Source organism: Falco punctatus, assembly GCF_963210335.1.
Source record: "Falco punctatus genome assembly, chromosome: 7".
In the NCBI taxonomy this organism is placed as follows: domain Eukaryota; kingdom Metazoa; phylum Chordata; class Aves; order Falconiformes; family Falconidae; genus Falco; species Falco punctatus.
Genome location: NC_137587.1, coordinates 70,184,483 through 70,204,799, shown reverse-complemented (window position 1 = coordinate 70,204,799; position 20,317 = coordinate 70,184,483). Strand labels below are relative to the sequence as shown.

The window sequence follows — 20,317 nt, the reverse complement described above, 5'->3', positions numbered from 1 at the left end:
CGGCCCGAGCGGTGGCCAAACCGGGGGGCGGGGAACGGAGCAGCAGGGTCGCCGCAACTGGCCCCGCCCACCCCTGCCGGCAGCTCATTGGCCGGAGCTGGCGTGACGCATGGCGTGGCGCCCAACGGAGAGCTGCCACACGGCAGATCCGGCTGGGGGGGGTGGGACTTCCGGCCTGCGGCCCCCGGCGCCCGTTCAGCCGCCGCCGCCGCCGAGGAGAGAGCCCCGCGCCGCGCCGCCCCGCTAGCCATGTCCGCGCCCCGGCCGCGGCCCGCTGCGCTGCTGCTGCTCCCGCTGCTCGCCTTCGCCGCCCGCGCCTCCGACGTGGTGGAGCTCAGCGATGCTGACTTCGAGAGCGGCCTGGCCGAGCGCCCGGGGCTGGTGCTGGTGGAGTTCTTCGCGCCCTGGTGAGGGGCCGCCGGGGGCGGGTGGGAGCGGCGGAGCCGGGCCCTGCGGGGCGCCAGGCGGGCGGGCAGGGCCGTGCCGGGGGATGGCGGGCAGGGCCGGGGCGCTGCGGGCCGGCCTAACCCCCTCCGGTCCCCCCCAGGTGCGGGCACTGCAAGCGGCTGGCGCCGGAGTACGAGTCGGCAGCGACCAGGCTGAAGGGGATCGTGCCGCTGGTGAAGGTGAGGGCTGCGGCGGCGGCTGGGCCCACGGCGGCGCTGGCACGGCGGCCTGCGGCGAGGCTCTGAGCAGATAAAAGCTTTGCAGTCGCAGTCGGCCCACAGCGCTTGCCCATGTGCATGTCGGGCCTGCTCGGGGGGCTCCAGAGCTCTGAGGGGCTTCGTCTCTCTGAGGATTTAGACACGAGGGAACGCTCTGGAAGGGGAAGCCTGCGAGGGCTGCTGCCACTCGGGTGGTGTGCGTGTATCATGGGTGTGTGCGAGTGCGTAGAAGGCGGCTCACCCAAAGTGGGAGGAAGAAGCCACCTCTGAGCTGTGTAAGCGAGCCTGAGATCTAGCCCTGTGCTGTACTTCACAGTGCTGTCCCTTGGCTTATAAAGCAAGGGTTGCTGTCTGAGAGCTTTCTCTTCCACTGGAAAACTTGTGTAGTTGTTGCAAATCAGAGTTTTCCTCTTCCTTTATGGGAAGTCGCATGGACTCTTGACACTGTGGCCTCTGTCTGTTGAGGTCGGCCTGTTTTCTTCAGGTGTCGTAGGAACTTCAGGAATGATAAGGTACTGAGAACAGTTGATTCCTATTAAGCCTGTCATTGATTACAAGAATTTACCCTTTCTATTTTTTGCACCTAGTCTGACCAAACTCGCAACAATGTAATCTTTCCAGTATCTCCCTAAACATTTTGCTGGGCCTGTAGTTACACCCATGCTACTTCCTTTCCCAGTCTTGACTCTCCCGCAATAGGCTGCATAGATCCCCTTCCAACCCCTTGATTGAGTGTGTTAGGCCTGGCTTTTGGTCTTGTGCACGTGGGTCTTACAGATGTTTTGCAGCTCCTTGCACTTCATGTGAAAGGAATCTAGCCTTGGTTAAAGACACACAAGGGCTTTCAGACCGTCTAGGCTTTGTACGTGATAATGTGGGCAATGGCAAAGCTGCTTTCTTCTGTGCATATGGATGGCTTGGTTTCCGAGCAGCAATGTTTCTCTTCCTTTAGGTTGACTGTACAGCAAACTCAAACACCTGTAATAAGTATGGAGTCAGTGGATACCCCACCTTAAAGATCTTTCGAGATGGAGAAGAGGCAGGAACCTATGATGGGCCCAGGACAGCAGGTAAGAGCTTATCAGCAAGCATCTGGCTTGCAGAAATGGTGCTGGAAGGAAGGCCCACGCATGATAGAATTGTGTCAGGGATGCTACGTGTGTTGAAGGATACAAAGAAGGTCCCCACCTACACGCTCACCCCGCTTTGTTCTTTCCAGAACTCTTTGTGCTGGTAGAGCCCTGAATGTTTATTATCCCTTAAAACCCTTCTTTAAAGGTGAAGGTTTCCACATTAATCCCTAGTACCCTTGTGAGTAGTATCTGCAAATTGCTAGAAAGTTCCCATGTGAAGCTGATAGTACCTCTCCTTTGGTTAACATCATATTGTTGTATGGGAGAGGTGTATAGATTCTGCAGAAACAATTTTTGTTTTAGGAAGTGTGAAAAATGTCTTGTGGAAATTTGTATAGATCACTTTAATCCTTTAACTTTTCTTTTAAGATGGGATTGTCAGTCACCTCAAGAAACAGGCGGGACCTGCTTCAGTGGCTCTCAATTCTGTGGCTGAATTTGAGAAATTCATTGGTGATAAAGATGCTTCAGTAGTGGGTGAGTAGATACGGTGCAGTGCGGAAATCAGTAGATGCTTGACTCTGGGAGATATCCTGGGGAATGTGCTGTGAAAGGATAAGAGGCAGCATCACAGGCTGTAGCAAGAGAGATTCCAGATGGACATGAGCAGAAAAGTTTTTCGTAATGAGGACAATAAAGCACTGAAACATGTGCCCAGAGGGATTTTGAATCATTTAGTCTGGGAGGTTTTTCAAAACTTGGTTGGACAATGCTCTGAGCAACCTGATCTGACTTTGAAGCTGCTTCTGCTTTGGGCAGGAGCTTGGACTCAATGGCCTCTGGGGATTCCTTCCAACCTTTTTTTTCTTTTCCCCTTCTGTTTGTTGGGGTATTTTCTTTCCTGTGACTCTTGAACTTCCTGGCACCATAGTGTCTATTTTTTTAAAGTTTGTTACTCTTTTGGCTGGCTGACCACAGATAGCTTTTGATTGCTGTAAAGTACATTCAGGTGTTGTCTTGTGACACAGGTAGGGGCTCGACATTATATGATTTGACCATGGTTTATGAGTGGCGATAGCAGCTTTCCTTTGTGCTGATCAGGTGCCATCTTACAAGCATAACTGGATGAGTATTGATCAGCGTTCCTGAACTTACTTTTATGAAGTACCATTGGCAGTTGTTACCAACTACTAGTGCCACGTGGTTACAAAGGGTATCTCTGTACTCAGAGGACAGCTGCCTTTTGGCTGAATGACTAAGCTGGGCAGACTCTTGAGAAACATTCTGCTGGTGGAAGGGAGGGAGTATGGAAAGGTTCCAATAAAAACAGGAGAGAAGCTGTCAGAGATGAAGGCCTGAACGTGCATTGCAGGACTGGATTCAGAAGTGATCTTTCAGTGCTTTGTAGAGCTAAATGATGAGCACTGTATGGTGACTGCTGCTGCGTTGGTTTAGGATCACTATCTGTCTTTCTGCTGCAGGCTTCTTTGGAGATGCATCTGGTGATGCTTATTCAGAATTCATGAAAGCTGCCAACAACCTAAGAGATAACTACCGTTTTGCGCACACCAGTGAGGACCAATTGGTGCAGAAGTATGAGGAAGATGGAGAGTAAGTTAGTTGTCTCAATAACAAGGAATCTTGGTGTTATCTGAAAAATTCTTGGATTCCAGTTGTTAACTGGATTCACGTTCTGAACATAGCTTAAGCTCTTGTTTCTTCCCCAGCTGCCAGTGGCATATCTTTTTTTTTTTTTTTTATCTCTTTTGGGTTGAGATAAAAAGTTACAGATGTTTGCAGGCTCTGGAGGGTTAGTCTCTGCCTCTGGGTGGGAAGTATCTCAACAGAGGCATTTTGTTTAGCCATTGCTTATTATGGTGGGGTTTTTGTTTCTCATTATCGCCTGTCCAAATAAGGGAAAGGGGTCTGACAAGTAGATCTGTAGTAGTGCTGCCAAGGAACTAGACTGTCTTCATTGAAGCTATGAACAGTGAATGGGGATAGTCACTGGAGACTGGGCTCTTGCCTCATCTAGCTGCCATCCCTGGAAGCCCACAGATACTTAAACTAATTCACAATACCCACTTCCCCGCAGGGGTATAGTCTTATTCCGTCCTCCGCGCCTGACCAACAAGTTTGAGGACAGCTCTATCAAGTACACGGAAGACAAAATCACCAGTGGAAAGATCAAGAAGTTCATCCAGGAGAACATGTGAGTGATTCCTCACCAGAGAATTTGATAGACTAGCCCCAGTTGGATTTGGCCCTCTAAGAACTTTTTCTCTAGCTGGCGTTGCTGTCGCTTCCTGGCTTAGTCTCCAAAAGAGCTGTCATGCCTCTGCTGTCTCCTTTGGGGACCTCCTTTCTAGAAATCCTGGCGTGGCTGTTGGCATTTACTCTCCATATTCCAACAACCACACTTGTGTTTAAAAACCGAACTTCTTGAAGTATACCAGTTTTGGTCTTGTTTAGGTCAGATACGGCCCCTGCTGTTGTGGCTCGAGGTGGAGATTTGACTTAGAATAGCATGATATGTGAATGAGCAAAAATACCTCCCTCACGTCTTAATTATTACTGGAATTTAATGTTCTTGGGTGGGCTACAAGATAGTGCTGCGTTGAGGGCATTCCTGGGAGGTGATGGGTTCTGGGCATTCTAACTGAAGTTGCTAACATCTGTGTTGCTGATAGCTTTGGCATCTGCCCACACATGACTGAAGACAACAAAGACTTGATCCAGGGTAAGGACTTGTTGGTGGCATACTATGATGTGGACTATGAGAAGAATGCAAAGGGTTCCAACTATTGGCGCAACAGGTATGCAGCAGTGGGGTTAATCAACCTGTCTCGTTTGTTCCCTTCCTTGTTGCTGTTCCATAGCTCAGTTGACAGAGTTTCTCCTGTTGTTCATACATGAATTCTCTCCCAGAAAGCTTCCAGCTGAGTTTCTAATTGGAACTGTTGGGGTGGCTGCTGCCTGCAGAGCCCAAAGCATGCGATACGCGTATCCTTTGAAACCCCACCTGCTTAGTCTTGGATCCCTGTGATGTATGAAGGCACGGACTCTGGTTGTGGTGCAACCAGAGACACTTTATTGTACAGAGAAGCTCTTATTTCTATCTCTTAGCCCGGATACAAATTCCAGCTGTGTGTACCACCAGGCTCAGGGCAGAAACCATTTACGCAGTTACATATCACTACAAGCATGCAGACACCTATTTGCTACTAGCTAACCACGTGTATCTTCCTTATTCTCCTTCACAATACCCAGCTATTATCTCCTGCCAGATCAGACATTCCCCATCCTCCTCTCATACATCTCTCTTCAGACATTCTCTATCCTCCTCTCCCGCAGATCCCTAGTCCTTAGACCTTAAAGACAAACATACTTACTTACTGGTGTTGTGTGGGATTCCATCCTTTGTATTCCCCAGTGCCTGAGACCCTGGTGGTCACGCTGACAGGGGTAGAGGATGAAAGCAGACAACATTTGCATAGGCTTCATTCACAGTAGACACAAGCTTACTCCTCCTTAACACCATTTCTGTAGGACTAGCCTATGCAAACACATCACACCGTTGATTGTCCAGGGTGCACTTGAAGGATGTTATGTCAGAAAATGTTCCAAGGAATAATGCTTTGTGTTTTACGGGTTTTGTTTGTGTTTGTTTTTCCCCCCTCAGAGTTATGATGATTGCAAAGAAGTTCTTAGATGCTGGGCACAAACTGTCTTTTGCTGTTGCTAGTCGGAAAACCTTTGGCCATGAGCTTTCAGAGTTTGGTCTAGAGAGCAGCGTGGGCGAGGCTCCAGTTGTTGCCATCAGAACTGCTAAAGGAGATAAATATGTCATGCAGGAAGAATTCTCGTAAGTTTTTGAACTTAGCGGTGTTGCCTCTCACTTGCTAGGCTTATGATCTGGTCAGAGACCTTCAGACCAACGTCATTAGCTTGGAGGAAACAGGAAAGCTGGATATTCCAGCTGGACGAAATTGCTGGGTCAGAATGGCTCCTACTCGTGTGTTTTCCTGCCCTCTAGAGAGCTTACAACCCCTCCTATTACACAGAGTTAGAGAATTTAATTCAAGATACTTAAGTGTCTGGTTAGGAGCTAAGATGCATTAAAGGGTAGAGGAAATAGTTGTACCTTTCTTCTTGAAAGAAGAAACGTAAGGGTGCTGGAAGGCCTAAAACTTTGAATGGGATGTGCATCCAGCCTCCTGTCAACTCTCCTAAGAGCATCTTTGCACTTGTTCTGGGGTCTTCTAAACCAGCCCCAGACTGGTGCTCTCAGACATACAGGTGGCATCTGTTCTGTGGGTGGAAGGAGCTTAAATAAGCCTTGAAAGTTTTCCCCTCTCATCCTGTATGTGTGGTGATGGCTGTAAAATGTCACTTCCACTTTCAGCCGTGACGGAAAGGCTCTGGAGAGATTCCTGCAAGATTACTTTGATGGAAACTTGAAAAAGTATCTGAAATCGGAGCCTGTCCCTGAAAGCAATGATGGCCCTGTGAAGGTGAGCACCACATCAAGTGTAGCAGCAGCTCCTATCAGTAGATGTAGAAATGCTGTTCAGCAGCAGCTTTTAGACATATGCCAATATCCCATGCTGCACACGCTGTGTTGTGGCATCTTGAGAAGCCTCTGCCGTGATAGATGGAAGAATTCACTTCCTTGTTATACTGCAGTTTTCTGAGCCAAGGGAGAAATGCAACTTGCAGTTTTGATTCTATTTTGTTATCTTGGCACAGTAGCTGCTGCTTGAGCATGCTGGTGATGTGCTAACAGTGCAGGATCATCCAGATTTACAGGGATTATGCACAGGTCTGCTGTCTTGGCTTGTGCTCTCTCATGGCACAGCCTTCAAGTTGGTCGTGACTGTGCTATTTCTAAGGAGTTATGTGTCTCTCATCACTGCAGAGGGGTGGTATAACTCCTGCCCCACCCCTCATAGTAAATTCTGCCCTGTGTTGCATGGCCTGGCTTTATGATGAGGGCCTTATAAGGGAGTGGAACTCGCTGTGTGGTTTTGTGTGGATGGGGATAGCCTCAGCCGGTCTTGCTAGACTGATTCCTCAGCCTGGAACCTGCTGGGATTAAAAAGAAATTATTTTGTCCTCTTCCTGCAAGGATACCAGAAGCAAACCTCATTTGCAGGTAGTGCTGGTACCTTGTGATGGGTTTTTACCTGCAAGTTGGGGGTGTTAGGGCTTGGTGAAGAGTTGCGTGTTTGGTGATTGTGCTGCTTGCTGTGTAGGTGCAGTGTGACTTGCTGTGGGAGGGCCAGGCTTTCTTGGGCAGAGTATGTGGAGCACGTCATGTTACAGTCTCACTCTTGACTTAAAAAAAAACTTGATTTGTGTGATCAAATGTTATCAGGTGGTGGTTGCTGAGAACTTCGATGAAATTGTTAATGCAGAAGACAAAGATGTCCTGATAGAGTTTTATGCGCCCTGGTGTGGCCATTGCAAGAATCTGGAGCCCAAATACAAAGAATTGGGGGAGAAGGTAAGTCTGGGACATTATTGGAATCACAAACTAGAATTTTGCAGCACTAAAAAATTGTTCGGGTTCTGTCTGTCTAGCCTTTATGATAACAGGGCATAATTGCGCCTTCCTGAGGACTATGAGTTCTAGCATCTCCTGCAAATGTAGAAGTAGGTTAGCAAGATCTGGAGTGCGGTAGTAACCACACCAGTAGGTTTAACCTGTGCCCATTGTTGTGGCACATAAATATTCCCTGATTCAGCAACTGGCCTCAACTACCAAAGTTCCTTCTTGGGTCTTTTCCCTCTATGTGAAGGATAACACTGCCCTGCACACAAGTGAAGTAAATCTGTTCCCCCAGATCTGACCAGCCTTTTGCTATTTGGCCATCAGGCACCCCTCCTTCCTGCATATCCTCACAGATCACTTCCTAAGATGGAGGGTAAGCAGTTGCTCTGGGGTAAGCATTCTCCAGAACTTGTACCAGACCAATTCAGCAGGTACCACTGGGAGATGTGGGCTCCATGCAGCTGGCTGAGGAGGGACTTTGTTCCCTGTGCCCCTGCTGAGGCAGAAGTAACAAACTGCTTAGAAGAAATTTGCTCACCTTTTAGCATACTGTGTGCCCTGTCCTCTGACACTGCTATCTTAGATGATGTTGATCGGTGAGTTCCTGTGTTAACTGCTATGGATTGGGTACTAATAAGCTCTTTCTACCAACAACAGCTCAGTAAAGACCCCAATATCATCATTGCCAAAATGGATGCTACAGCCAATGATGTGCCTTCTCCGTATGAAGTCCGAGGGTAGGTGTTACCATTGTTATACCATTGTGTCACCGTATGAGTTCACGCTTGTGTCTCTGGCCAGCAACCACAGCAGAATTGCTGAGAGTCTCACAGGGAGGATGGGTGGGAGCGATTGGCATGCGATCGCTAGGCATTTGCTTAGTGTGAAGAAATCAAGAGTGAAAACAAAGGACATCCAGCTGCCTTGTTTCTCTGGGATTCCAGTGTCCTGGCTGTGCCCGGAGGCCTGTCTTGCTGCTTTTGAATCTGCTGTGATTCTGTTCTTGGCAGTGTAAAAACAGCTCACTTTTCCGAAAACAGTTTAGCTAGAAAACTTGGACATTCTTGGGCTCATCCAACTCTTTGGACATGGCCAGGCTTTCAGAGGCCACACTTGCTGGCATCAGAGTTGCTGAAGCTGTTGGTGTGTTAAACCAGGGGAATGCAGGGTGCAGGTCCCTTCAGTGAGGGCTGGTCTGAAAGAAAACAGAGCACATAGGAGCTTACATGCCTCTTCTCTTTCCCCAGCTTCCCCACCATCTATTTTGCTCCAGCTGGCAAGAAGCAGAGTCCAAAGAAGTATGAGGTGAGTATTTTGCTGCTTTGTAAAGAAGTGAAGCAGCATCCAGCTGTCCAAACAATGCCAGTCCTCTCTGGAGTTGCAGTTGGCGGTCTGTCCTGTTACCCTGGGAACATACCCAGTGGTACCTGCTGGGAACGTGCTGCTGCACGCTGCAGACCCACAGGGAGAGCTTGGCTTGCCATCACGTTGGTCTCCTGCCTGGCACCTGAACTCCCCCTCTAGTAAAGGGGAAGCCCACGGGGAGCGCAGGCACTGCCTCACTGTCTTGTCCTTTCTGCAGGGTGGCAGAGAAGTGAGTGACTTCATTAGCTACTTGAAGCGGGAGGCAACCAACACTCCCGTGCTGCAGGAGGAAGATAAAACCAAGAAATCCAAGAAAAAGGCGAAGGAGGATTTGTAAAGTACCCACTTGCCATCTTGGTCAGGATGAGCTCTGTGTGAATCGGGGAAGCACTGGGCAGACTGGGGCCAGTTCTGGGTTGTGGAGAGCCAGTGACCATGTGGGCCGAGGGGACCCAGCTGCTGTATCTAGTTCTGTTTAATTTCCTGCCGTCTCTTAGCTGCACTGTTGTGGGGCTCCCCAGACTGGTTTGTTTTGTGGTTTGGGAGGGGGTGGGGGGTAGGGTTATTTTCTAATTTTTTTTGTACATTTGGAGAAGTGAAACAATAAAATGACCCCCTTAAGACCAAGTGTCCCTGTCCTATGGAGACCTGTCAAACCTAACACTGGGACCCCGCTCTTCATAGGCAGCGACTTCCTACTGTGAGTCTAGTTTCCTTCGGCGAGCCCTTAGAAGTCTGTTTCTAAGTATTAAGGTCAGCCTTTAGCCTGTTCTCGTTCCTCAGCTAACAAGAGTCCTTCCAGAACATTGTAGCAGCACCTGTCCCGATGTGCTGTGCTCCGGGTGCTACATTTACACAGATTTGGGGCTCAGAGTCTCTGGTCTCTGATCCTTTTGCTGTCTGCATGCTGCGTCAGCGAGTTTAGATGCATGTAGTACTTAATGTGACACTTGGATCTAGACAAGCGCAGGCATGGAGGGCAGGCTGGCATAGGGCTTGCTCACAGCATACAAGCAGCAGCAATAAATAAACTTTTAAGCTGATGCAGAAGCGTAGGGGAGGAGCACTAGCAACTATGTACTCAAACACAGGTAGGGCAAGTGCTGAGGGTGTTTCTCACAGCCACCGGGCTTGTCTGTGGCTTGTGTGGGGTTAGGACAATTAAGGCTTGTTAACTGGAAGATCATTACTTGTCTCTTGGTAGAAAGCAGGCTGGTCGCTGTGGCTTTCCATTCAGGAGGGAGAAGAATAGGATCCTGTGCTGGGGTCAGGTGGTGTGGGCTGTGGCTGACCATCTCTGGGTAAAGGCAGTCCTAACTTCCTTTGGCCCAGAATGTGCTGACTGGGAAGGTCAGGAGTGAGCTGGGCTGTTGCCCTGGCGTTCTGAACTCCTCGGGTTGCATGTGTGCTGAAGCGAGGATCAGCAGGCTCACAAGACGCTGCTGTATTGCAGCAGTTACCATGGTAAGAGCCAGTGCTTGCTTTCTCTGTGGATTCCTCCCCCACAGCTCCAAAGGCTATGTACCAATTATTTATTGCTGGAATTCTCCAGGTACAGTAGATCATACAATGCTCAGCACATGGTTCTCTGCCTACAGCAGCTATGCAGGACAAGAATTTCCTCCTGGGCTGCATCGACATCTTAACCCGTATCTACCTTCCGTACTCCGCTGCTGGCTAGCGTGTGCTCTGTGTCGCAGAACAGACATCAAGGCACCTTGGGGAAGGGGGGGGGTCTGTGACATCAAGTGGTCCCTGTACCTTGGGCTGGCAGCACCCCTGCAGACCTCAAGACACTAGTGCAAGGAACGGGGTAAGCTCTGCTTCTGACTGGTTTTACAGAAGGTAGGCATCAGCAAACTGGAGCACTGCTTCCTTAATAGACAGGGTACTAGCTTCTGTTGGGCAGGCAAGGGAGAGACGGGGGAAGCTTTTCTGATCCTTGCTTTGCTCCCTCACCTGTGGCTTCAGACCTGCTGGAAGCTGTGTGCTATTAAGCATGAGTTCAGTTCTTCATCGTGTTTGGCCCAGAGCCCTCCCTTAGTAAGCATCGGTGCCTGGACCAGCAGGGTTGAAGTAAGCACGGGTTTGGTGAAGCTTTCTGGCAAGAGGGACAAAGGATGTGGGAAAGGGCCTTATGCTGGTGGCTGCTCAGGTGTCCCTTACCGTGTGCTGCAATTAAGCTGAAGCTAATGATGCTTTAGGTGAGGAGAAACAGGTATCCGAGCAAGGACTCAGGTTAACTCAGCAAGCGTGATTGACACGGGCCTTGCTTTCAGCAAGAGACCTGCATGGAAAGCTGGCCCAACCCTGTGAGAGGGCAGCTGCCACCCAAAGGTTTAAGAAACACATCTGTGAGGGTTGGCACAGCCTCAGCAAAGGATCTCTGAATGCCCAGCTCTGCCTCTCCACTGCAGCACTCCAGCAGGGAGCTGGAGACCAGCTGGCCCCAGGCTATGCAGGGCAGCAGGCAGCTGGAGCAGCCCGGCAGCTGTCCCATGCATTAGCCACGCACCTGGGCACTGGAGAAAGCACTGATGGCAAAAGGGCACTCCCAAACCTCATCCTTAATCTAATGTACCCTCAGGGATCTGCTTCTTCCACCACTTCAGGGACCTGTCCTGGTGAGCAAAGAAAAAAGACTTGCAGCAGCAGTTTGCCTAGGAGCTCCCACTTCCTTCAAACTGTAGAATCAGGCTTTTGATGTGAGACAGCTTCTGATGGAGGTATTTGCAGCGATTCTTCTCCTGGTGGTAGCTAGGATAAGTCTGGAGGAGAAAAAAAATTAAAATACAGATCACCTCTGGGAGGGAACTCAGTCCCTGCCCCGCATCCAGCCTCACCTTCTTGAAGTGGCTGTGCTCATGCACAATTGTAGCTTCAAGTGCCTGAAACCCAAGAGCAGTAGGTGAGCAGAACCACCGCGTGGCTGCATTGTGCCGTCCTGCCCCAGGTCTCCTGCTTGCCTTGCGTTCCTCCATTCCTTGTTTCAACACCCTCATTTTGGCTCCCAGCTGAATGAATATCTGGCTCACGTTACCGACACGAGCACGCAGATGGTGGTACTCCGCGTAGTCGGCGCTGAACGCTGCCTTGTAAGCACTGCGCTGCTCCACTGAGCAGACGGTACAGTATTTCCTGCCGTGACCAGGAGATACTTGTTCTCCCTGGGCCTGCAAGACCCCTGCAGCAGAACTGAGCCCCCTGCCCTGCTGCTGCCACTGGAGGGGAGGCAGGTAGCTCGCCTCAGCCCGCCTGATGCTGTGGAGCTGGGCCAAATTACACTAAGCAACAGGGAGCCCCGTGGCAGCTGGTGCCAAGTGTTCTTACCATAAGTAATCCAGGATCTCTGCCAAGGTGGAGCTGCCAGCCTGGGACCTGGCATCTGGCAAGGAGCAGAAGATGATGAGGATTAACGTGCTCTGGAGCATCTCTCCTCCACCTCGGCCAGGACCTGTCCCATGCCTGGGCTCACTGGAAGGCCCCTTCTACAAAGCTGAACTTGCAGATGCACGGCTCTGGTGGGTGTAGAGCCCCTGGCCCACCAGGGAGATCCCAGGGGATGCAGCTGCGGCAGAGATGGCCGCAGGCTGTGAGGCTGGGTGGTTCACCCAGGCTTGCACTGTCCCCATGTTTGCCTCGGCCTCCTGGCCAAAGCCTCCCTGCTTGCCAGCAGCCCTGGTTTGGGCCTCCCACCTCCTCCCAGGGCACCCTGGGGTCTGACCCAGCCTCTGCTGCATGAGCTGGTGGGGCTGTGTCCCTGGCTGCCTGCACCCCCAGGCAGCCCCTCACCTTTAGGAGCAGCGCGGTGCTGCTCCAGGCATGGGGCACCCTCTCCCCAGTCACTGCGTGCCTCCTCGTCCTGCAGCTCTCCAGCTCCCCGGCACGGCTGCTGGGGGGCAGAAGCCCACCTTGCTGCTGGCCCCACGTTCCCAGCTGCGGTGTGCCAAGTGTCTGTGGGCAGCTCCAGTGCCACTCTTAAAGGCCAGGGCTGGACACTGGGGTCTGGGGCTTCTTGTTGGCTCTCAGCTCTGAGAAATCCAGCAGTGCCAGGCGCTTCTGAAAGACAAACTCGCTCTGCCGCAGGCCTGTCCCAGGCTCCTGCCCAGGACCCGGGTCCCCTGCCAGCTTCAGCCGGTGCGGCCCAGGGCTGCTGCATCCCCCGCACTGTGGCAGTGCTCAGGCGTGCCCTGTCCTTTGGGCTATACTGGGGGGGTCACAGCTGGGGCTGTGCACCGCTGGGGCACAAGGCAGGGGCTGAGTCTCGAGCCCTGAGGTGGTTGGGCTGGGGGGCAAGGGGGCCTTTTCTGGGAAGGGGGCACAGAGAAGAATAATCCTGATGCCTTGAATGAGGCTCTCCCCACACCCCCGCACCCTGGGGGATTTCTGCTGCCAAAGCCCAAAAGCACTTACCACCCCCTGAAGGTTTTTGCTGGTGGCCTGAGGGGAGCTGTGCTCTGGAGGCTGGGGCGGAGGCACCCAGAAGGATGGGGCCAAGGGACTGTGGTCCTGGCTCCTGGGGCACGAGAGACAGCAGAAACCAAAGACCAAGGCTGGGGAAAGTATCTCCAAACACCAAGTGCCTGGGCAGCAGAGGGCTGGGTCCAGCCTTGCCCAAAGAGTGCCGAGTACCTGGCAGTAGATGCATCATGCCCACGGCCAGATGCCCGCAGCAACCGAGCCCCCCCAGACCCCACTGCTCTCATTGCTGCTTGCCCCAGGGCCCTACCTGTGCTGCTGCAGGGCATTGTGCCACCGCTCCTGGGCTGTGCTCCGTGGCCAGTCCTCCCACACCCGGCCTGGCAGGGTCCCCTCCAGGCGGCAGCAGGAGCCAGTGGCATCCAGCCCTGTGCCCTGGGGGGTGCGCGGCCGGGTGGGCATGGTGCAGCACCCCTGTACCTGCGCAGGCACCGCAGCTGGCACCCTGCCCTCCTCGGGTGGCCATGGCCTGCCCGCCATCGTCCCTTCCAGATGCTGCACGTGCTCCTGCTTGCAACGGGGCTGACGGGCATGGGGCTGAGCCAGGCTTCGAAGGGACACGCTGGGGCTGGCTCTTGCAGGCCTGTGGTTCCTGCTCTTGGGGACATGGCAGGTAGAGCCCTTCCTCAGCAGGCTGGTCACGCTGGCCTTCTCGGGAGCTGTGACACCTTTGCTTGCAGACACATCGGGACAGAGTGGGGTCAGCCCCAGAGGAGAATCACACCAGGTCCTGCTTTCTTCCCCCATCAGTCCTGGCACACCGCCCCCCCGAGCCCCCGTGCCTCCACAGCAGCCCCCCCCCCAGCTGAGGGACAGGGACACTGCACAGCTCTCCCAGTGCTGCTGCTGCCTCGCTGCTGCAGCCTGACACCCCCAGATGTGCAGAGCTGCTGAGAGCAGCTGCTGCTGCATCCAGGGACCAGCTGGTCCCAGAGGAGGCAGAACCGTGGTCCCAAGGGGCGAGCAGGGTCCCCCGCAGCCATCAAAACCCCAGCCTGGCAGGCAGCGGAGGCTCAGCCCACACTGTCATTTGGGCCACCAGCACCCATGGCACCCCACTAACCATAGCCAAGCACAGCAGGATTGAGCTCAACAACTGTTCTGCTGCGGGGCTCCTTCGCCAGGGGTGCAGGCTCCTGCAGCAGTGGGCAGCTGCTCTCCCAGGCACAGACCGTGATTTTTGCGTGGATGCTGCCCAGGCCGCCCAGCCAGCCCTGACCTAGTCTGGGAGAAGACACCACCGCCTGCCAGCCAAGCCCAGCCTGCTCCGCCCAGCCCTGCGCAATGCCTGGAGATGGCCCTGCAAGGTGGGCATCCAAGGAAAGCCAGGGTGGAGGAAGCCTGTCCCCAGACTGTCTCCAAAATCCCAGTCCGCACAGAGGCCATTGCCCTGACACTTGGGATGCCGCTATGGGTACCGGGAGCTCAGGATGCTGTGAGCTCGGGATGCTGTGAGCTCAGGGAGGGCGGTGGGGACTTTTAGATGCAAAAAGCACCAGGCTGCTTGGCCAGGGCCACTGGGAACCATGAGGAGAGTGGGAGCAGACCCAGCTGGTGGGAACTGGGGCTCCAGAGCAGCGCTCCTGCCTGTCTCACCAGAGGGAGCAGGGCTGGGGCTGACCCCGAGGCTGTGCCACCGGCACAGTCCTGAGCATGGACAGATGGGAGGGCTGGCAACCAGACCACCAGGGTCCAGTGGGCTTACTGGGGCATGGCCAGCTGCATGCACTCGAAGCTGGCCCCTCGTTCATTCTGGCTGCAGCAGGAGAGGGAGAAGGTGAAGAGCCGTGGGGGGGTCCCAGGGCCTCCCGGTACCGTCAGGTACTGCCAGTGGGACAGGCCATCAGGGCTGGGGGTCCCTCGAGACCCCTATCCCCCGGGGCACAGCGGATCCACCCCATCACACTGGCCCCTGTGCCCACCGGTGGGACCTCGACCCACCCTGATGCCCCCCCATACCCAGCCTCCCTGGTTCCTTCACCCTTCCCTCATCCCTCCACTCCCTCATCATGACCTGCCATGCCCCAGCAGCCCTGGGCTCCCCAGTTCGCCCCCAATCCACTCAGCCCCCAGCCACCCTGGGTTCTCTGGTCCCCCCGGTCCCCTGCTGCCCCCTCACCCACCAGCTGCCCTGGGTTCCCCGGTTCCCCCGCTCACCCCCTGGCTGCCCCGAAAGGCAATCACGGGCCCCGATGCCCTCTGCAACAACAGCAGGCACCCATGAGTCCCACCCATGCCCAGTTCCCCCCAACGCCCCCCACCCGGCCCAGTCCCACCTGCCGCCGCCCACAGCCGTGCAGCACCCGTGCCGCCGCTGCCGAGAGCCACACATGCAGGAGGCTGAGCCAGGGGCCCGGCCCGCAGCCCCGGTACCGGGGCCGCCCACAAAGCAACGCCCGCGGCCGTGGCATAGCCCCGAGTGCGAGGCCACGGCGGGCGGGGCCGGGCGGCCGGTCCCGGGGGGGCAGCGGCGGGGCGGGGCGGCGGCGGGAGCCCCGCGGCGGGGCTCGGCCTGAGCCGGCTATTTTTGCCAGCGGCCCCGGCTAATCCGCTGAGCTGCTTCCCGGCGTTAGGTAACGGCGCGACGGGATGCGCTCGGCGGCCGCCCTGGGCAGTCGCGGTGCGGCGGGGCCGGCGGCGACGCGCTCTGTGCGGGCTGAAGGCCGTGGGCCCCCGCCGTCGAACCCCGGGGGGGCCGCACCGAGGACTCCCGGTAGCGGCGGGCCATGCCGGGACCCTCGCCCGGCGGCTCCCCGGAGAGGGAGGCGGGGACCGGACGGCGGCCGCAGGAGCCCGGCCGGGGCAGGCGGGTGCGGTTCCACCTGCCCCACACCGCCATCGCGCTGCCGTCGGTGCACGAGGAGGAGCGGCCCTTCTACCGGCGGCTGGAGGCGCTGGCGGCCCCGGGCCCCGGCGGCTTCGGGCCGCTCTTCACGGCCGACGGTTGGAGCGATCTGACAGGTGAGCGTCCGCGGGCGGCCCCGGGGGTGCCGGGCCTCGGGGGGCTCCCGAGGCGGGTCTCAGGGCCGCCCCCGCCCGCAGAGGACCGGCTGCTGCGGAAGCGCGTGGTGCGGGACGGGCAGGGCGGGCCACGGCCGGGGCCGGGCCAGGAGGTGTCAGTGAAGGTGCTGGGCGCCCTGGAGGACGGCGGGCTGGTGGAGCGGGACCCGCGGCTCACCTTCGTGCCGGGCCATGGCGACGTCGTGCAGGTCAGCCCCGGCCAGGACGCAGGGTGGGCTGAACGCTGCCCGGTACCGCGCCCGGCCAGCCCCGTCGTGCCCGCGTCCACAGGCCCTGGAGCTGGGCGTCCCCACCATGCAGCCCGGGGAGGTCTCCTTCTTCCTTGCCGCTTTTCCATATGGTTATGGCCGCTCGGGCAGGTAGGGCGGGCGAGCAGGGGGCCTGGGAGGCAGGGGCACCTGACCGGCAGGTACAGGGGGACCCGGGGAGGCAGGGGGCCGGGGGAGACAGGAGACTGGGAACAGGGTCACCTGACGGGCAGGTGCAGGGGGACCAGGGAGTCAGCGGACGGGGGGGGCACAGGGGACCGGGGGGGCAGGCGCAGCCCGCGCTGTGCCCGCAGGGAGCCCGACGTGCCGCCCGAGGCGCCGCTGCTGTTCGAGGTGACGCTGCTGGAGGTGCGGGACGACCCCGACAAGCAGACGCTGCCGCCCGCCACCCGCCTGCGCCTGGGCTCGCAGCGGAGGGAGCGGGGCAACTTCCACTTCACACGGGGCGACTTCGCGGCGGCACTGCGCTCCTACCGCCTGGCCCTGCGCGCCCTGGACGGGCCCGTCGCCGGTGAGATGGGGCGGGGGGCTAGGGGCGGGCCGGGGCTGCGAGGCCAGGGCGCTGAGGCTGTGCGCCCCCGCAGCTCCCCCCGGGCCGGAGGAGGAAGAGGAGCTGCGGGAGCAGCGGGTCAAGTGCTTCAACAACTGCGCGGCCGCCGAGCTGAAGCTGCAGCGGCCGGACGAAGCGCTGGCGGCCTGCGAGGCGGCTCTGAGCATCAGCCCGGACAACGGTCGGGCGCTGCTCCGGCGGGGGCAGGTGGGCTCCGCGCCGTCCCCCGCCGCCTCCCGGCCCGGCCACCCGCTACCGCCCGCTCCTCTCCCCGCAGCTGCTGGCACAGCAGGGCCGGGATGCGGAGGCCACAGCCGTCCTGAGGAGAGCCCTGGAGCTGGACCCGGCCAACAAGGTCCGGCCGGCCGGGTTGCGGGGGCGCCGGGGGTCCCACCGGAGCCCGGCTCGGGGCGCACCGGGACCGTCGGGGGAATCCCGCCGCAGCCCAGCACGCCGCAGCAGCCCTGCCGCCTGCAGGTGATCCACGCCGAGCTGTCGCAGCTGGTGAAGCGCCGGAGCCCCGCGGCCCTCGTCGCCCCCCAGGAACCCCACCACGACCCGATGCCGACGCCAAGCCCTGGGTGCGTATGTGCGCCGGTGGACCGAGGACTGGCTGTCGGGGCGGGTGGCCGTCCCAGGCCCGCTTGGCCTCGGCAGCCCGGGTAGCGCTTACGGCGGTACCTCCCCCTAGGACCCTGGCACCGCCCGCGGCGGAAGGAACGGCCTGAGCGGCCCCGCGCCGCACCGGAGCCGGCCCGGAGGAGCCGCCCCGCCGAGGATGGAGGCGGGGCTACCGGTGGCCCGGCCCAGGGGCCGCAGCGGCTCCGGGCATCGGACTGAGGAGAGGAGAAAGCACCGACTCCGCCGCGCCGTGCCGGTCCCCGCGGCTACGCCCCCCCTTCTGCGTCACGACAAGGCGTGGCCTCCTCGTGCCCCGCCCCCTGGCGCGTGGGCGCGGCTGTGGCGCCTGCGCTCCAGCTTCCGGCTTTTATCGCCCCCGCCGGCAGAATGGCAGCCGTAGCCCGCGGCCAATCAGGCGTGGCCTAGCCGGAGCGGTGTACCAATAGGAGGACGGTGGGGGCGGGCTCTGCGCGGCGATTGGCCGTGCCGCGTCCTTAAAGAGCGGAGCGGGGCGGGGCGCGGGGGGGTCAGTGCGGGACGTGGCGGCGGAGCGGAGGGCGGGAGGCAGCGGCGCCATGACCCGTGAGTGCGGGCTGCGGCCGGGCCGGGGGGAGCGGCACCGTGACCCGCCCTGCGGGCCGGGGCTGGCCTGGGGGGCGGGAGGGAGCGGCGCCGTGACCCGTGAGCGCGGGGCCGGGGCGCGGGCTGGGCCCTGGGGCTGGGCCCTGAGGCCGGGCCCTGGGCCGGGCCGTGCTGAGGCGGCCGCGCCGTCGCAGGCGGGAACCAGCGCGAACTGGCGCGGCAGAAGAACCTGAAGAAGCAAAGCGACTCGGGCAAGGGCAAGCGGCGGGACGACGGGCTCTCGGCCGCCGCCCGCAAGCAGAGGTGAGCGCCGGGCCGGCCCCGCCGACACCCCCCCCTTCCTCCCCCCCTTTCCCCGCCCCGATCCCCCCCGGTCCTGAAGCGGTGCCGGTGCCGCTGCCAGCCCTGCGCCGCCCTCTCCCGCAGGGACTCGGAGATCATGCAGCAGAAGCAGAAGAAGGCGGACGAGAAGAAGGAGGGCGCCAAGTAGCCCGCGGCTGGGCCGGGCCGCCATCGCCCCGGGGCCGGGCCGCCCGCCGGCAGGATGCCCAGCGCAGCCTCGGGGCCGGGCCGCCCCGCCGGGGACCCCGGCAGCACCCTGCGCCCGCCTCGGGTCCGTCTCCTATTAAAGTAGTTTGTGGAGCCGTGCAGGCCCTGTCTTCTCCCTCCGTGTGACCGGGCCGGGAGGGGGGGGGAGCTGGGGCTGCCCGGGGAGTGGGAGGGGGCTCTGCTGTCGTGGCCCCCCCACGTCAGCTGGCAGCGAGCATCCGTGGCCGTGTTCCGTGCTGATGAAGAGAAGGGACGAATACACCCAACACGGCTGTTGTGCTGTGGAGCAGCTGCATCTTCATGGTGAGGAACAAAGATGGGGCCTGGCCTGCCCCCGTGGGCATCACCTGGGGGAGGGTCTCTGCAGCCGGTGGGACCCCGAGTGCAGGCACGTGGGGGGGCTTGGTGGGGCAGGGGAGGTTTGCGGTGAATGCCCTGGGGAGGATGGGATTGCTGGAAGCCCAGAGGAATGAAGCCAAGAAGGGATGGCACCGGAGAGGGCTGGGTTGTGGGGAGGGCGGGAAGGAGGGCTCAGGGCTGGGGAGATGCTGGCCAGGCCTGCCGCTGGTCAGGCCTGCGCATGGACCAAGGTGCTTCTGCAGCTGGTGGGACAAGCAGGCGCAGGGGCTGAAGCTGGGGAAGCTGCCTGCTCCGCACCACTGCTGTGGGCACAGTCAGAGCAGAGGATTGCCTATGAAGAGGATGTCAAGCTGGCAACTGGACCATCTCCTGTGCTAGGCCCAGCAGCAGAGCAGAGCTGCCTCCAGGGGCATGCTGATGTCCAGCCCCGTGCTGCAGCCTTTGCTGTGACCCACCATCCTCTTCACTTCCCTGCAGTGCCAGGAGCAGTGGCAGCAGCCAGTCCCACCACCCCAGCAGGACAGAGCCTGGGGACCCCAGCACATCCCAGAGCCCAGTGCTGCGGCAGGCAGGGCTCCTCGCTGGGCAAGGTGCCATCCTTGGCACTGGTCTTGCAGAACAGGGAGCTGTGGGCTCGGCAAGCAGGAGGTGTCAGTGGGGTCCCTGCTACCCTGGGGCACAAGGCACACCTCATTGGCCAGCTGCTGCCTGTGGGCTGTGTGGACCCCCACTGCCTCTGGCAGACTGGGCTGCAGGTCAGTCTTGATGCCCACCAGCATCAGTGGCCATAGCCTGTGGGAGGGAGGGTGGCTCAAGGCTCTGTGGGGCTGGCAGCCTGTGGCCTATCTCCTCCAGGAGCTGCAGAACTCTGCCTCATGTACTGGCTGCATCATGCCTGGGGCCGTGCCCAGGAGCGGAGTGTGGTTCCAGACCTGTCACAAACACTAAATAAAAGGGAAAATTGGGGGGCTTCCCTCCACCTTGCTTAGTAAGCAGCCCAGTTCACTCCAACCTGGTTCCTGCTCCCCAAGGACTGTCTGGGGCTTGGTGCAGCCCAGCTCTCCCTGAGGAAGCCCATCCCCGTGGGGGCTCAGTGCCTGTTGGACCCTTCCCACTACCTAGATGTCATCAATCCACTGGCAGATGTTGAGCAAGCTGTTTGGGGAGCTGATGCTGTGGAGGAGCAGCATGCCATAGGCTTTGCAGTAGGACTGGGTGATGCTCTGGTA

General features: G+C 58.2%; 4 protein-coding genes across 6 annotated transcripts; 3 read left to right on the top strand and 1 right to left on the bottom strand.

The window, feature by feature from the left end:
- Positions 1 to 212: 212 nt before the first annotated feature.
- On the top strand, positions 213 to 9,285 carry PDIA3 (protein disulfide isomerase family A member 3). Its single transcript, XM_080397454.1, has 13 exons — positions 213 to 407; positions 548 to 626; positions 1,618 to 1,735; positions 2,168 to 2,275; positions 3,220 to 3,349; positions 3,834 to 3,950; positions 4,429 to 4,554; positions 5,421 to 5,603; positions 6,144 to 6,252; positions 7,116 to 7,244; positions 7,950 to 8,029; positions 8,540 to 8,597; positions 8,875 to 9,285. The coding sequence occupies exons 1-13, from the start codon at positions 250 to 252 to the stop codon at positions 8,992 to 8,994; spliced, it is 1,515 nt and encodes a 504-aa protein (XP_080253580.1). The 5' UTR covers positions 213 to 249; the 3' UTR covers positions 8,995 to 9,285.
- Positions 9,126 to 15,637, bottom strand: ELL3 (elongation factor for RNA polymerase II 3). 2 transcript variants are annotated; one of them, XM_080397474.1, is made up of 7 exons: positions 13,387 to 15,314; positions 13,071 to 13,173; positions 12,450 to 12,716; positions 11,988 to 12,042; positions 11,624 to 11,795; positions 11,501 to 11,545; positions 9,126 to 11,425 (listed from the first exon to the last, which is right to left on the bottom strand). In XM_080397474.1, the coding sequence occupies exons 1-7, from the start codon at positions 13,600 to 13,602 to the stop codon at positions 11,318 to 11,320; spliced, it is 966 nt and encodes a 321-aa protein (XP_080253600.1). In that variant the 5' UTR covers positions 13,603 to 15,314; the 3' UTR covers positions 9,126 to 11,317. The 2 variants fall into 2 exon arrangements, with proteins under 2 accessions (XP_080253600.1, XP_080253599.1); XM_080397473.1 differs by lacking the exon at positions 13,387 to 15,314 and adding an exon at positions 15,413 to 15,637 and having other exon boundaries at positions 9,126 to 11,795.
- Positions 15,638 to 15,724: 87 nt separating this feature from the next.
- Positions 15,725 to 17,928, top strand: LOC308067879 (peptidyl-prolyl cis-trans isomerase FKBP8-like). 2 transcript variants are annotated; one of them, XM_080397472.1, is made up of 8 exons: positions 15,725 to 16,097; positions 16,179 to 16,345; positions 16,428 to 16,516; positions 16,720 to 16,937; positions 17,011 to 17,183; positions 17,254 to 17,331; positions 17,454 to 17,557; positions 17,668 to 17,928. In XM_080397472.1, exons 1-8 carry the CDS (start codon positions 15,863 to 15,865, stop codon positions 17,702 to 17,704), a joined length of 1,101 nt encoding a protein of 366 aa, XP_080253598.1. In that variant the 5' UTR covers positions 15,725 to 15,862; the 3' UTR covers positions 17,705 to 17,928. The 2 variants fall into 2 exon arrangements, with proteins under 2 accessions (XP_080253598.1, XP_080253597.1); XM_080397471.1 differs by having other exon boundaries at positions 16,696 to 16,937.
- A 141-nt stretch (positions 17,929 to 18,069) lies between these two features.
- SERF2 (small EDRK-rich factor 2) lies at positions 18,070 to 18,827 on the top strand. Its single transcript, XM_080397487.1, has 3 exons — positions 18,070 to 18,179; positions 18,374 to 18,482; positions 18,606 to 18,827. Exons 1-3 carry the CDS (start codon positions 18,173 to 18,175, stop codon positions 18,667 to 18,669), a joined length of 180 nt encoding a protein of 59 aa, XP_080253613.1. The 5' UTR covers positions 18,070 to 18,172; the 3' UTR covers positions 18,670 to 18,827.
- The last annotated feature ends 1,490 nt before the right edge of the window (positions 18,828 to 20,317 follow it).